The sequence below is a fragment of the Raphanus sativus genome, unplaced genomic scaffold (genome assembly GCF_000801105.2).
Source record: "Raphanus sativus cultivar WK10039 unplaced genomic scaffold, ASM80110v3 Scaffold2702, whole genome shotgun sequence".
Taxonomy (NCBI): Eukaryota; Viridiplantae; Streptophyta; class Magnoliopsida; order Brassicales; family Brassicaceae; genus Raphanus; species Raphanus sativus.
The window spans coordinates 1-14,264 of NW_026618010.1; the positions used below are offsets into that span (position 1 = coordinate 1).

Consider the following 14,264-nt stretch of genomic DNA (forward strand, 5'->3'; position numbering starts at 1 on the left):
TCGGAAGCAGAACGCTGCCAAGACCGGTTGCAGCCAAAAGTGCGGGTGCTCGGCAGAGCCGCGCCAGCACGCACCAGCTGATAGCGGCGGCAAAAAAGGAGGTCTCCTTTACGTCGTGGACGCGAACAACGCCCCTGTCTCAACCATGGTCATACACGATAAAAAGTGGAATGTTTATCAGCGAGAGACCGACTCTCCAGATGCGTCTCCCAGTACCACCCGGGTGCTGGTGTCGTGGCTAAGTCGAGTCGGCTCCAGGACCGACCAGGAAACCCCATCGATCTCACGAGAGCATTGCAAATCCACGACGTGAAGGGACACGACACGACTGAGAGTGCAAGTCTCTCTACGCCCAGTTCCTCTCCTCGATCGAAAAAAGCGGCGATTACAAGATCCAGCCGCCAAAACCCAAACCAAAAGGGGAAAACAGCTGGAGCAGAAACAAAGACAAGAAGGCTCAGCGCAAATCGCAAGGCAAAAACCGTAAAAAACGACAAACGATCGATCGGACGCTGAGAAAGGTCGCCCGGGAAACCGACGATGATGACGACTCGGCGGACGACGATCAGCCTGCCAACCGCCAGCGCATTGAAGTATCCGCGTCCAACCTCAAGGAAAGAACGAACCAGGATCCCTCGTCGGACGAGGACAACGATACGGAGACCCCAGACGACACTACGGATCTTCGGTCCCTCCTCAATCAAAAGTTTCGATCCACTACCGAGGAAACGCCAGTCTCCTCCGATCTCCGCCGACAGATCGACTCGAATCGCGCCGCGAAAGCTTCGGCACAAGAATCCTCCCAAAGGCAGTGCGCCGACAAGCCGAACTGCGATTTGCGAGACAAACTCAACGCGAAGATCGGCGACCTGCGGACAACCCTTAACCGCAAGAAAAGGGATACTGTCGAAACGAGTAACGACCTTCGCGATGTGCTCCGCGCGAAGCGAGCACAAACTCGTCCCCGGATAAACGTCATTATGGGTGGATCACCTCCCTGCGGCGATTCAGTTAGAGCAGTCAAAGACCACCGAAGGCAAGCAACTACTTCCCAACGATGGCCCCAGAAGCAAGTAGACGATCAGCCGATTACCTTTTCGTCTGACGATACACTCGGCGTGCACCTCCCTCACAACGATCCTTTGCTCGTCGTGCTCGGTGTCGACAAGTACGACGTCACAAAAGTACTTATCGATACCGGGAGCTCGGTCGATATCATCTTTCGCGAAACCCTCGTAAAGATGGGAATTGACCTCAATGACGTCAAGCCTTCTACTCGGACCCTGACAGGGTTCAACGGCTCGTCAGAGGTAATCGCGGGCACGATCCGCCTCTCGGTTCACGCATGCGGAGTCACTCGGACGGTCAAATTTTCTGTGGTCGGCTCCAAAGCCCCTTACCACGTTATACTCGGCACCCCATGGCTGCATTCAATGCGTGCAATCGCATCGACGTATCATCAGTGTGTTAAGTTCCCAGGATCAGACGGGTCGATCAAAACTCTGAAGGGTGATCAGCAAGCCGCGCGGGATCTCCTGATCGCCACGGTTAAAATCCAGCGCTCTCAGTCACTTGTCAACTCGGTCTCTCCTCCCGCGAGCAAAGTCTGCCCGCAAAAGGAAGAAGTTCTCGAAGTACCAGTTGACGAGTCGGACCCGAGCAAATCAGTCCGAGTAGGCGCATTCCTACCCGACGAAATGCAGCAGAAGATCCTCGAGTTCCTTAAGCAAAACCTGTCCACGTTCGCCTGGACGATGTCTGATATGAAGGGAATCGACCCGGCTATCACAACCCACGAACTCAATGTTGATCCCAACTTCAAACCCATCCGGCAGAAAAGAAGAAAGTTGGGACCAGAGCGATCCAAAGCAGTCGCAGAGGAAGTCGAGCGTTTACTCGGTGCCGGTTCAATCACTGAAGTTCGTTACCCGGAATGGCTAGCCAACCCGGTGGTCGTCAAGAAGAAGAACGGTAAATGGCGCGTCTGCGTCGACTTTACCGACCTCAACAAAGCATGTCCTAAGGACAGCTACCCGTTGCCTAGCATCGATCGCTTAGTCGAATCGACGGCCGGTAACGAGATGTTGACGTTCATGGACGCCTTCTCGGGCTATAACCAGATCCTGATGCACCCAGACGACCGGGAGAAAACTGCTTTTATCACCGATCGGGGAACCTACTGCTATAAGGTGATGCCATTCGGATTAAAAAATGCTGGAGCAACCTACCAGCGGCTTGTCAACCGAATGTTCGCCGAGCAGCTTGGGAAGACAATGGAAGTCTATATCGACGACATGCTCGTCAAATCGCTCCGAGCCGACGACCACCTAACTCACCTGAAGGAATGCTTCGCCATCTTAAACAAGTACGGGATGAAGTTGAATCCCGCAAAGTGCACGTTTGGCGTCTCCTCGGGCGAATTCCTTGGTTACATCGTCACGCAACGGGGAATAGAGGCTAACCCGAAACAGATCTCAGCAGTCCTGAACCTCCCCAGTCCGAGAAACTGCCGCGAAGTTCAAAGACTAACAGGACGCATCGCCGCCCTTAATCGCTTTATCTCCCGATCTACCGACAAATGTCTTCCCTTCTATGATCTCCTCCGAGGGAACAAGAAGTTCATCTGGGATGATAAATGCGAGGACGCGTTCGTCCAACTCAAGCAATACCTAACGACTCCTCCCGTCTTGGCCAAGCCAGACGTAGGAGACGTTTTGTCTCTCTATATCGCTGTCTCCTCGGCAGCCGTCAGCAGTGTCCTGATCAAGGAGGACCGTGGCGAGCAGCGTCCGATTTTTTACACTAGCAGACGCATGACCGGCCCGGAGACCAGATACCCAACCCTTGAGAAGCTGGCTCTGGCCGTCGTCGACTCCGCGAGGAAATTACGACCCTACTTCCAGTCACACTCTATCGAAGTTCTGACCGACCAACCGCTCCGCACCGTCCTGCAAAATCCCAACAGAGCCGGCCGGCTGACCAAGTGGGCAATCGAACTGAGTGAACTCGACATTACGTACAAATGTCGAACAGCCGCCAAATCTCAAGTCCTCGCCGACTTCCTTGTCGAGCTCGCTGGCAAACGCGAGTAGCCGCTCGAATGTATCCTTTCTCGGTTAAAAACAAAAACGATTTACATATTTCTAAGTGGAAACGACTTACTGAAATATATAATAAAAATCCATAAAAGGTCTGAAGAAAAAGCAAGGCAGTAGTTCATACAACAAAAGGCCTTAGCCGAGAAAAGGAAATAGTTTTAAAGGCACAAGCGCCAAAAGTCAGATACAACAAACATCGAATACTAATCCAAGGCAGGAAGATCCTCCTCGGGATGTTCTTCGCTCGCGCCAGAGTCCGCCCCCTCGAGATGTCCTTCACTCGCGCCAGAATCCGCATCCTCGAATGACGGCGAGTCGGAGATATTGACCGGCGTGTTGGAGATCGGTTCGTCGGGAGCTGACTTGTTCGTCTCCTCAGCCACGGAAGGGTCCTTAAGGGCAACTTCTTGACCCGGGAGAACAGCATCAGGGCGAGCTGGCGACTGAACGGTGTCGAGAAGGCTCTTCGACGGCTCTTCGGATCGATCCCCTGGTGCTCTGAGGGGAGTGCGAAGCGTCTTGGCGGCCTCGGAGTCGAGCAAGTCCATGTTCGACCCAAATTTGTCGATTTTATCCATCATCTCCTGGATAACGAACCTCGACTCGAGCACGAGAGGAGATCATCTACGATCAAACGCTTCACCTCCGCATCATAATGCCTCTCTTGCCCGGCGTAGATATCAATATCTCCCTGAGAGATGTTTTTACCTGCCGCTTTCATCCCTTCAAGGCAACGTCTCATCCCCCGAGCCTGGCCGAGCATGCATCTCGCATCCTCAAAGTTATCACGACGGGACTCCCGATCCTGGATCCTCTGGAAGCGAACGGCGGCTTTCCCATGCATCGCCGCCATTACTCGGATCCGTTCGTGAGTAACCTCGTAGCGGCGCGACTCTCGGAGACGATCCATCTCCTTGGAATGCTCTAAGGCAGCAGCCGCCTTCTCTTCCTCGAGGGTCTTCTTCTCGTTTGCCAGCTTGGTTTTCTCTTTCTCGAGCGCTTTAACCAACTCCCGGGCTCGCTTCAGCTCCTTGTTCATAGCCGCCTCTTTCTGGGAGAGTTCATCCCTCATGGCCGCTTCTGCAATAACCGCTTCGTCCTTCTTCTTCAGCATGACCTCTAAGGCGGCAGTCGCCTCCTTGGTGTTGCGCCGTTGCCTATCAATCACACCATAGGTCCTCTTCAGCTCTTTGTCGTATATGCGGACGACCTCGTTCCAGTCACCTTGGCTCTGCAACACATCAAAGAAAGAGTTGGGATAGGACGACCAAATGAGAAGAAAGACGAGAAACGAATGCGATGCAGAAACTATACTTACCTTAACCGAGGAACCGGCAGCAGCGGTGTACTCGTCTTGGAAAACTAAGTCCTTGACGAGTGGGAGATGCTCCCTACTTCCCCGGACTTGGCGGACGAAACGAGCGCAATCTCTCTCGTTACAAACGAGAGGAGTGTCCCGCTTGAAAATGAAGTCCACTTTATCCGGGCAAAACCCCTGCAGGTTCTTCGGCACAGCCTTACCCTCCTGAGCCTTCGGAGAGGACCTGTTCGATCCCCGGGCATCTTCACGAACCGCCGCCTTGGGGAGGGAAACGGCAGTAGTCGGAGCCTCCACGGTTTCCTTCTCCGTATTGGGCGCTATCTCGTGCCCCGAGGATTCGCCGACACTCTTCTTATTATTCTTTTTCGACTTCTTCTTCACCTTAGAAGAAGTCCCCTGAAGACCACCATCGAGAGACGGATCCGGGAGAACGTCATCTCGAGAATTGTTGCTAGGCTCCAAGGCCTGGAGCTCACCTCTCTCCACAGAGGAAGGCCGAACCTCAACGGGATCCTTGCGCGCCCGCTTCTTCTCCGATCCGGCGCCCCCACCGGTGGAAGTCTCCTCGGCTTGCTTCTCCTCGGAAGAAACGCCTTCCCTCTCCTTCCTCTTGCTCCCCGACTTTCTCACGAGCTGAGCCCCGTCCGACTCAGTCGCTCTCGGCTCCCCGGGATCAGAGGAGTTTGCGTTAGAGCTTTGGTCCGGTTCCACGAACCCGAGTTGCTTCCCAACCACCAAACTTAGATCCGGCAATTCCCTCATAGCTCTGGCTCGGTTAATTTCAATCTGCTCGGCTTTGGTGAACAAGTTGATTCTCTTCGACTTTTTGGTGATGAGAGGAACGGTGTCCGAACGCCAAACCTCTGCAAAGACAAAAGAAAGCGACTTAGGATCCCTGAGGAAACCGAGCAAAAGAAGAGAAAGAGAAACTTACGCCGCTTGATCCGATCAATCGACCTACGAATCCTCCTGTACGAGAAGTTCTCCCAAAAATCCTGTTTCTGGGACGCGATAATCCGAGCACTCTCCAAGAAATCTTCCTCGTACTCCGCGGTATTCGAGTGAGGAACTGTCAAAACAAGAGAAAAAGAGATGGTCAGGAGTCTGAAACAGTAAAAGATTAAAGAACATTCAATACCAAATTCATTGTTCCAAAGAACACGGTAACCGGTCTTCAGCGGCTCCTCGAAAGCCGAGCGATCGGACTTAACATAGAAGTACGATCGCTGCCAGTCGTTCGTCTTGGTCGGATAGCCCGTTACCACATTATAGTTCGGGCGTATCTTCAGTGATAACAGGCCTCGATTAATCTTCACCGAGACCAGCTCCTCAAATGCTCGGACGCTGAGAGCAGCGCCAGCTTCCGCCCCAATCACCATCAGCGCAACTGCTAGACGCCAAGCGCCATTCAAGAATTGGCTCAAAGCGACTCCTCGGCGCATCGTGTAGGCGGTGACGAGTCGAGGAATCGGAAACCATAATTTCGTGTCCTTTTCGAAGTACGACTCGTATACGCACTGATACCCCTTCGGGGGGGACCACGGCCTTTGGGTCTTTGACGGGATTATGAATGTAACTCCGGTCGCCTTGCCTCTCTTCAGCAGCTTCGTCACCGACTCGAATGTGGATCGCGTCGGTAAAACGTTCCTCCAGTCTTGCCCCTCAACTACAGGGGGACGAGCTCGCGACGGATCGAGTCGGCGCTGCTCCTCGAAAATATTTCCCGGGTAGAAGCAGTAGGGAGTCATCCCGTCGTCAGGAGAGCCATCGCCTCCGTCATCGTCTGCGCGAGATTGAACCATCGCTACCGAGACGAGCATACGCTGCTCTCGGGTCATGTTCTCGGTATCCATCATCGCCTCGCGATGAGCCTCCTCTACGCTATCGCCGGATCCGCGAACCCTCTCCAGATCACTATCGGGACCAGTGGTGCTCGAAATCATCTTTCCCTTTTGTTCTCGAGAAAGTTGTTTGCTCGTCGACATATCGAGTAGAGGAACTAAAACAGAGAGCAAAAGCTAGAGAGATAAGGAGTAGAGAGAGAAAGTACCTGATAAACTGAGAGAAGAATGAGAGAGATCTCGAGAGAGACCTCTTATTTATAGAGAGAGTGAAGGCGCCTCCCACGAGGTGCCATCATTAGCCCTAAGCGGGCCTAATTGGGCCTGTCGGCGGGCTCGCGCGTCACACTCAGACGCGACCTTTCGGATTCCCGACAAAAAACCCTAGCGACGTTTCAGCTTCTCGATCGAAAACCGGTGATGGTTCGCTGTCACATCAAAAACCGGCACAGTCGATTCATCGGTTTAGAGGAGTTCATCTGAGGCATCGAGCGTACGATAGGTCGGTTGTTCGTTCGGGAACATCCGGAACTCTTTCCGCCGGCGGTTCCTCGGTTAAATCAAAGGAACCGACTATCAAACCTCCTATTCTTCGAGCCCTAACTCACTAATTCGCTGCGACCAGCTGCTCGACAACGAACTAGGGGGGGACTTACTGTTGGGGATGGATTGGCACCATCCACAAGGCCCAGCGAATAGGAGGCCCATTACTACCATTCAAAGGATGACCGGCTCGGAGACGTCTTCTGACGAGCCGCGACTCGGCTCGAGACCTCTATAGCTGAACGACGAGAAGCCGATGGAAACGATCAGGCGGCTCGGGCCGAGCAGTCTTCTCGACTGGGCCTTTAAGCCAAAAGGCCCATAACGAAGGGGACGGATTAGGTCAAAGCCAACCGACTTCCGGCTAGGATCTCACCGAGCATCGACTAGCCGGCTTTCTTACTCTTGTACCCTCGTTATTCCGACTCTAATAAAACGTCTCTGTTCATCCCACTCTTGAGTTCTTCTACTTTTTGTTGACCAAACTCACCTTAAACACTGGTGTTGATGTCGTTTGTGACCTGGTTCAGTGCTTTCTCTTGGATCTGATGTCCTTGGAGCAGTTGGCTCATCATATTGGCGAGGCTTTTCATGTCATCATGCGGAGCAGTCTGAGCCGGTTGTGCAGCCTGCTGATTAACCGGTTGTTTCTGGCTATGGAACTGGGCATTCTGAGCTGGGTTGAGGACAAAGGTTCTTCCTTGATTGCCATAAGGCCTTTGGTATCCACTGTTCTGGCCCTGATTTCCTTGAGCTTTATCGTCTGGTTTATGGGCATTGAACAGGTGGGGATTGTTCCTCACGTTAGGGTTCGGGTGATAGTTCTTGAACTGCCATCCTTGCCCATTCACATAGCTCACTTCATGCTGATCCTCAGCTGACTGATCTGTCTCTGATGTGCCATCCGCGGTTGCTTTATCCTGAGGGGATTCTTCCATGATGAAGACCTGGTTCTGGTTGCTCTTAATCAGCTGATCGACCTTGGCAGAGAGCTCATCAATCTTGCTGTTATCGATGCTTTTCACCTTCTGAGTGCGATCAGTCTCGCGGTTATTATCGGCTGAGCTTGAGGCCATGTTCTCAATCAACTCGAAGGCACCTTGAGTGGTCTGGGTCATGAAATCTCCCTTACTGGCTGAGTTCAAAGCGTTCCTGTACTCCCAGCCTACTCCATCGTAGAACACTCCCAGCAGATAGTCTTCTTCGAAACCGTGATGTGGGCACTCTCTGCGGTAGACGTTGAATAGCTCCCATGCATCGCAGAACGGCTCATCCACCAGCTGTTTGAAGGTCACGATCTTCTGTCTCAGAGCTGCCGTCTTCGATTTCATGTAGAAGTGGCTTAAGAAGGCCTCTCGGACTTGTTCCCAAGTGGTGAGTGATCCCGTGGGTAGGGAATCAAGCCAGCGAGCAGCTTTCCCATCAAGAGAGAAAGGGAACAGAGTACACTTGATGTAATCGGGTGGTACTCCATTTGCTTTAGTGAAACCACACATCTTCTCAAAGTGCTCGATGTGGTCCATCGGTATATCAGCAGGAAGTCCATTGAAGATCTTCCTTTGCACTAGACTTATCAAGGCTGGCTTGATCTCGAAGTCTTGCCTAGTGCACGGTGGAGGGGTTATGGCAGATCGCGTAGCAGGCAGATTGCGCAGTAAGTTTCTCTGGCCGATCTGGACAACTTCCTCCTGTTGGTTCTGCTGGTTCGCAGCATTCAGAGCAGCTTGCTCGGCAGCAGCTTGCTGCGCTTGGATCGTTTGCTGCATCTGCTGTTGCATGAGTGCAAACGCAGCAGTGAGATCATCTTGGTGATCACCCATGTTGGTGTTCGTTGATCTCGGCTGTTGACGGTTCTGTCGTTCCAATCTCGCTAGTTCCTCGTTGGTAAGCTGATGCAATGGTCCTTGTGCGTTGCTCCGAGTATGTCTACTGGTCATGCACCTGGATCATCAGCTGAAACAAAGAAATAAACACGAGTTAGATATCTTAGACTAGATATGAAACCGAAAATTAGAGGTAAAAATCTGGTCCCCGTCGCAACGGCGCCAAAACTTGATACACTAAAAATGAATCCTTGCTACTGCCAAGTTAACAGTTGCAATTGTAGTACTTGAGATTCAAATCCAGAGGACCAGTCTACACTAAATCAAGCTAAAATGAAGATATGGTTTTGGTTGAAAGAGACGATAGTTAACAAGCAAAATAAACACGAGATTGATTCAATTAAACAAGAGCTAGCCTAGGGTATTTCATTGGATGCTGAATTGGAGCCAAACAATTATTCAAGCGCGATGAAGTGCTTTCTAGAACTCGGATCACTCAGCTGGAAAACTCCACTGTCGTGGCAGTGATCGCTTTGCAGATCGATCTCACCACCTAACTGTCGTTGGGATGAGGATCGATTGCAAGCTTTAGAGAACAGGTCCGATTAGTTCACTTACCACCCTAATATCTACTTTCGCTGATTAGGGATACTAAGCTCATTCAATACATGTCAAGTTATCTCCTAAGCGGTTAACTAGGCGATGAACTAGTGATCTAACATCAAGTAATCAGGTTAATGAAAGCAGTAAGAAAAGTATGAATGAAGAACATATATGGATCGCTTATCTATGTTTAGCTCATGTCTCAGCACCCTAAAAACCCTAGGCGATCAGGGCTACTACTCGATCATGATGCAAATAAAAAAAGACATAAATCCTGAATAAAATTGCATAAGAACAGAGTATGAAACAATAGGGTTCAGATGATCTTCTCTATGAGAGGATGGATTTCTTCTCCCTTACAAGTTGCAGATCGCAAATACTCAATGTTCTCTTATAAAACTAGTGTAAGAAAAATAGTAAAAAGATAGATGGCGTTTTATATGGAGGCGCCAATCATAAGAAAAGGGATTAGGGCAACAGGGCTTTAATTCCCGAAATAAAGAGTTTCCATATTCGTCGGGAACAATCTCCGGATCACTCCGTCTGCTTGTTCCGCTTGAACGAGACCAGTCTCGGGACTGTTCTACTTGAGTGTTCTCCGCAGGATTGCTCCAAAAGGACATCTTTTCATCAGGCACCTTCTCTTCTCTCTTCTACTAACTCCAGACCTGTAAAAGGTCAAAAAGGACGAGACTGACACGAATTTGTGACTTGAAACAAATGAAAACATATATACAATGATGTGAAAACACCATATATCACAACTCCTATGAGATTTATTCAACTTCCTGGTTATTCTCCACTAATTAGTGGTTCCCAATCAAGCTTCTTACATATTGGTTCATCCTAGTTTGATAAGAATCATGAAGATAATGGCATATGTCCGAACAGGCTAATCTGGATAGAAAGTGGGATATCTTCTTACTCACAACTCCTATGAGATTTATTCAACTTCCTTGTTACTCTCAACTGATTAGTGGTTCCAAATAAAGCTTCTTACATCGTAGTTCATCCTGGTTTGATAAGAATCATGAAGATAATGGCATATGTCCGAACAGGCTAATCTGGATAGGAAGTGGGATATCTTCTTATTCACTACTCCTATGAGATTTATTCAACTTCCTGGTTATTCTCCACTGATTAGTGGTTCCCAATCAAGCTTCTTACATCGTGGTTCATCCTCGTTTGATAAGAATCATGAAGATATTGCCATATGTCCGAACAGGCTAATCTGGAATCACCTGGTTAGAAAGTGGGATATCTTCTTACTCACAACTCCTATGAGATTTATTCAACTTCCTGGTTATTCTCCACTGATTAGTGGTTCCCAATCAAGCTTCTTACATATTGGTTCATCCTGGTTTGATAAGAATCATGAAGATAATAGCATATGTCCGAACAGGCTAATCTGGATAGAAAGTGAGATATCTTCTTACTCACAACTCCTATGAGATTTATTCAACTTCCTTGTTACTATCAACTGATTAGTGGTTCCAAATAAAGCTTCTTACATCGTAGTTCAACTTGGTTTGATAAGAATCATGAAGATAATGGCATATGTCTGAACAGGCTAACCTGAATAGGAAGTGGTAAATCTTATTACTCACAACTCCTATGAGATTTATTTAACTTCCTTGTTACTCTCAACTGATTAGTAGTTCCAAATCAAGCTTCTTACATATTGGTTCATCCTGGTTTGATAAGAATCATGAAGATAATGGCATATGTTCGAATAGGCTAATCTGGATAGAAAGTGAGATATCTTCTTACTCACAACTCCTATGAGATTTATTCAACTTCCTTGTTACTATCAACTGATTAGTGGTTCCAAATAAAGCTTCTTACATCGTAGTTCATCCTGGTTTGATAAGAATCATGAAGATAATGGCATATGTCCGAACAGGCTAATCTGGATAGGAAGTGGGATATCTTCTTACTCACAACTCCTATGAGATTTATTCAACTTCCTGGTTATTCTCCACTGATTAGTGGTTCCCAATCAAGCTTCTTACATATTGGTTCATCCTAGTTTGATAAGAATCATGAAGATACTAGCATATGTCCGAACAGGTTAATCTGGAATCATCTGGATTGATGGTGGGATGTCTTCTTACTCACAACACTTATGTGATTTATTCAACTTCCTGGTTATTCTCCACTGATTAGTTGTTCCAAATAAAGCTTCTTAGATCGTGGTTCATCCTGGTTTGATAAGAATCATGAAGATATTGCCATATGTCCGAATAGGCTAATCTGGAATCACACGGATAGAAAGTGGGATATCTTCTTACTCACAACTCCTATGAGATTTTCCTGGTTATTCTCCAGTGATTAGTGGTTCCAATCAAGCTTCTTACATATTGGTTCATCCTGGTTTGATAAGAATCATGAAGATAGTGGCATATGTCCGAACAGGCTAATCTGGATAGAAAGTGGGATATCTTCTTACTCACAACTCCTATGAGATTTATTCAACTTCCTTGTTACTCTCAACTGATTAGTGGTTCCAAATAAAGCTTCTTGCATCGTAGTTCATCCTGGTTTGATAAGAATCATGAAGATAATGGCATATGTTCGAACAGGCTAAACCTGGATAGGAAGTGGGATATCTTATTACTCACAACTCTCATGAGATTTATTCAACTTCCTGGTTATTTTCCACTGATTAGTGGTTCCCAATCAAGCTTCTTACATCGTGGTTCATCCTCTGTTTGATAAGAATCATGAAGATATTGCCATATGTCCGAACAGGCTAATCTGGAATCACTGGATAGAAAGTGGGATATCTTCTTACTCACAACTCCTATGAGATTTATTCAACTTCCTGGTTATTCTCCACTAATTAGTGGTTCCCAATCAAGCTTCTTACATATTGGTACATCCTGGTTTGATAAGAATCATGAAGATAATGGCATATGTCCGAACAGGCTAATCTAGATAGAAAGTGGGATATCTTCTTACTCACAACTCCTATGAGATTTATTCAACATCCTTGTTACTCTCATCTGATTAGTGGTTCCAAATAAAGCTTCGTACATCGTAGTTCATCCTGGTTTGATAAGAATCATGAAGATAATGGCATATGTCCGAACAGGCTAATCTGGATAGGAAGTGGGAAATCTTCTTACTCACTAACTCCTATGAGATTTATTCAACTTCCTGGTTATTCTCCACTGATTAGTGGTTCCCAATCAAGCTTCTTACATCGTGGTTCATCCTGGTTTGATAAGAATCATGAAGATATTGCCATATGTCCGAACATGCTAATCTGGAATCACCTGGATAGAAAGTGGGATATCTTCTTACTCACAACTACTATGAGATTTATTCAACTTCCTGGTTATTCTCCACTGATTAGTGGTTCCCAATCAAGCTTCTTACATATTGGTACATCCTGGTTTGATAAGAATCATAAGATAATGGCATATGTCCGAACAGGCTAATCTAGATAGAAAGTGGGATATCTTCTTACTCACAACTCCTATGAGATTTATTCAACTTCCTTGTTACTCTCAACTGATTAGTGGTTCCAAATAAAGCTTCTTGCATCGTAGTTCATCCTGGTTTGATAAGAATCATGAAGATAATGGCATATGTTCGAACAGGCTAACCTGGATAGGAAGTGGGATATCTTATTACTCACAACTCCATGAGATTTATTCAACTTCCTGGTTATTTCCACTGATTAGTGGTTCCCAATCAAGCTTCTTACATCGTGGTTCATCCTGGTTTGATAAGAATCATGAAGATATTGCCATATGTCCGAACAGGCTAATCTGGAATCACCTGGATAGAAAGTGGGATATCTTCTTACTCGCAACTCCTATGAGATTTATTCAACTTCCTGGTTATTCTCCACTGATTAGTGGTTCCATCAAGCTTCTTACATCTAGAATCATCTGGATAGAAGGTGGGATATCTTCTTACTCACAACACTTATCTGATTTATTCAACTTCCTGGTTATTCTCCACTGATTAGTGGTTCCAAATAAAGCTTCTTAGATCGTGGTTCATCCTGGTTTGATAAGAATCATGAAATATATTGCCATATGTCCGAACATGCTAATTTGGAATCACTGGATAGAAAGTGGGATATTTTCTTACTCACAACTCCTATGAGATTTAATCAACTTCCTGGTTATTCTCCACTGATTATGGTTCCAATCAAGCTTCTTACATTTTGGTTCATCCTGGTTTGATAAGAATCATGAAGATAATGACATATGTCCGAACAGGCTAATCTGGATAAAAAGTAGGATATCTTCTTACTCACAACTCCGATGTGATTTATTCAACTTCCTTGTTACTCTCACTGATTAGTGGTTCCAAATAAAGCTTCTTATATCGTGGTTCATCCTGGTTTGATAAGAATCATGAAGATAATGCATATGTCCGAACCGGCTAATCTGGATAGAAGGTGGGATATCTTCTTACTCACAAACTTATGTGATTTATTCAACTTCCTGGTTATTCTCCACTGATTAGTGATTCCAAATAAAGCTTCTTTGATCGTGGTTCATCCTGGTTTGATAAGAATCATGAAGATATTGCCATATGTCCGAACAGGCTAATCTGGAATCACTGGATAGAAAGTAGGATATCTTCTTACTCACAACTCCTATGAGATTTATTCAACTTCCTGGTTATTCTCCCCACTGATTAGTGGTTCCCAATCAAGCTTCTTACATATTGGTTCATCCTGGTTTGATAAGAATCATGAAGATAATGGCATATGTCCGAACAGGCTAATCTTGGATAGAAGTGGGATATCTTCTTACTAACAACTCCTATGAGATTTATTCAACTTCCTGGTTATTCTCCACTGATTAGTGGTTCCCAATCAAGCTTCTTACATCGTTGGTTCATCCTGGTTTGATAAGAATCATGAAGATATTGCCATATGTCCGAACAGGCTAATCTGGAATCATCTTGATAGAAAGTGGGATATCTCTTACTCACAACTCCTATGAGATTTATTCAACTTCCTGGTTATTCTCCACTGATTAGTGGTTCCCAATCAAGCTTCTTACATCGT

General features: G+C 47.0%; 1 protein-coding gene and 1 non-coding gene across 2 annotated transcripts; one reads left to right on the forward strand and one right to left on the reverse strand.

Moving 5' to 3' along the window:
- Positions 1-3,675: 3,675 nt before the first annotated feature.
- On the reverse strand, positions 3,676-7,155 carry LOC130505925 (uncharacterized). Its single transcript, XM_057000529.1, has 3 exons — positions 5,354-7,155; positions 4,417-5,282; positions 3,676-4,329 (listed from the first exon to the last, which is right to left on the reverse strand). Exons 1-3 carry the CDS (start codon positions 6,402-6,404, stop codon positions 3,676-3,678), a joined length of 2,571 nt encoding a protein of 856 aa, XP_056856509.1. The 5' UTR covers positions 6,405-7,155.
- An 854-nt stretch (positions 7,156-8,009) lies between these two features.
- On the forward strand, positions 8,010-8,116 carry LOC130505926 (small nucleolar RNA R71). Its single transcript, XR_008941842.1, has one exon. It is a non-coding gene; the product is annotated as a small nucleolar RNA R71 (small nucleolar RNA).
- The last annotated feature ends 6,148 nt before the right edge of the window (positions 8,117-14,264 follow it).

Bases quoted from the DNA above. Each gene is read 5' to 3' on its own strand.
- LOC130505925 (XM_057000529.1), bottom strand. From the start codon at position 6,404: ATGTCGACGAGCAAACAACTTTCTCGAGAACAAAAGGGAAAGATGATT. The intron at 5,283-5,353 runs GTAAGTTTCTCT...TTGTCTTTGCAG, and splicing joins GATTGATCGGATCAAGCGGC to AGGTTTGGCGTTCGGACACC. The intron at 4,330-4,416 runs GTAAGTATAGTT...GATGTGTTGCAG, and splicing joins CTGCCGGTTCCTCGGTTAAG to AGCCAAGGTGACTGGAACGA.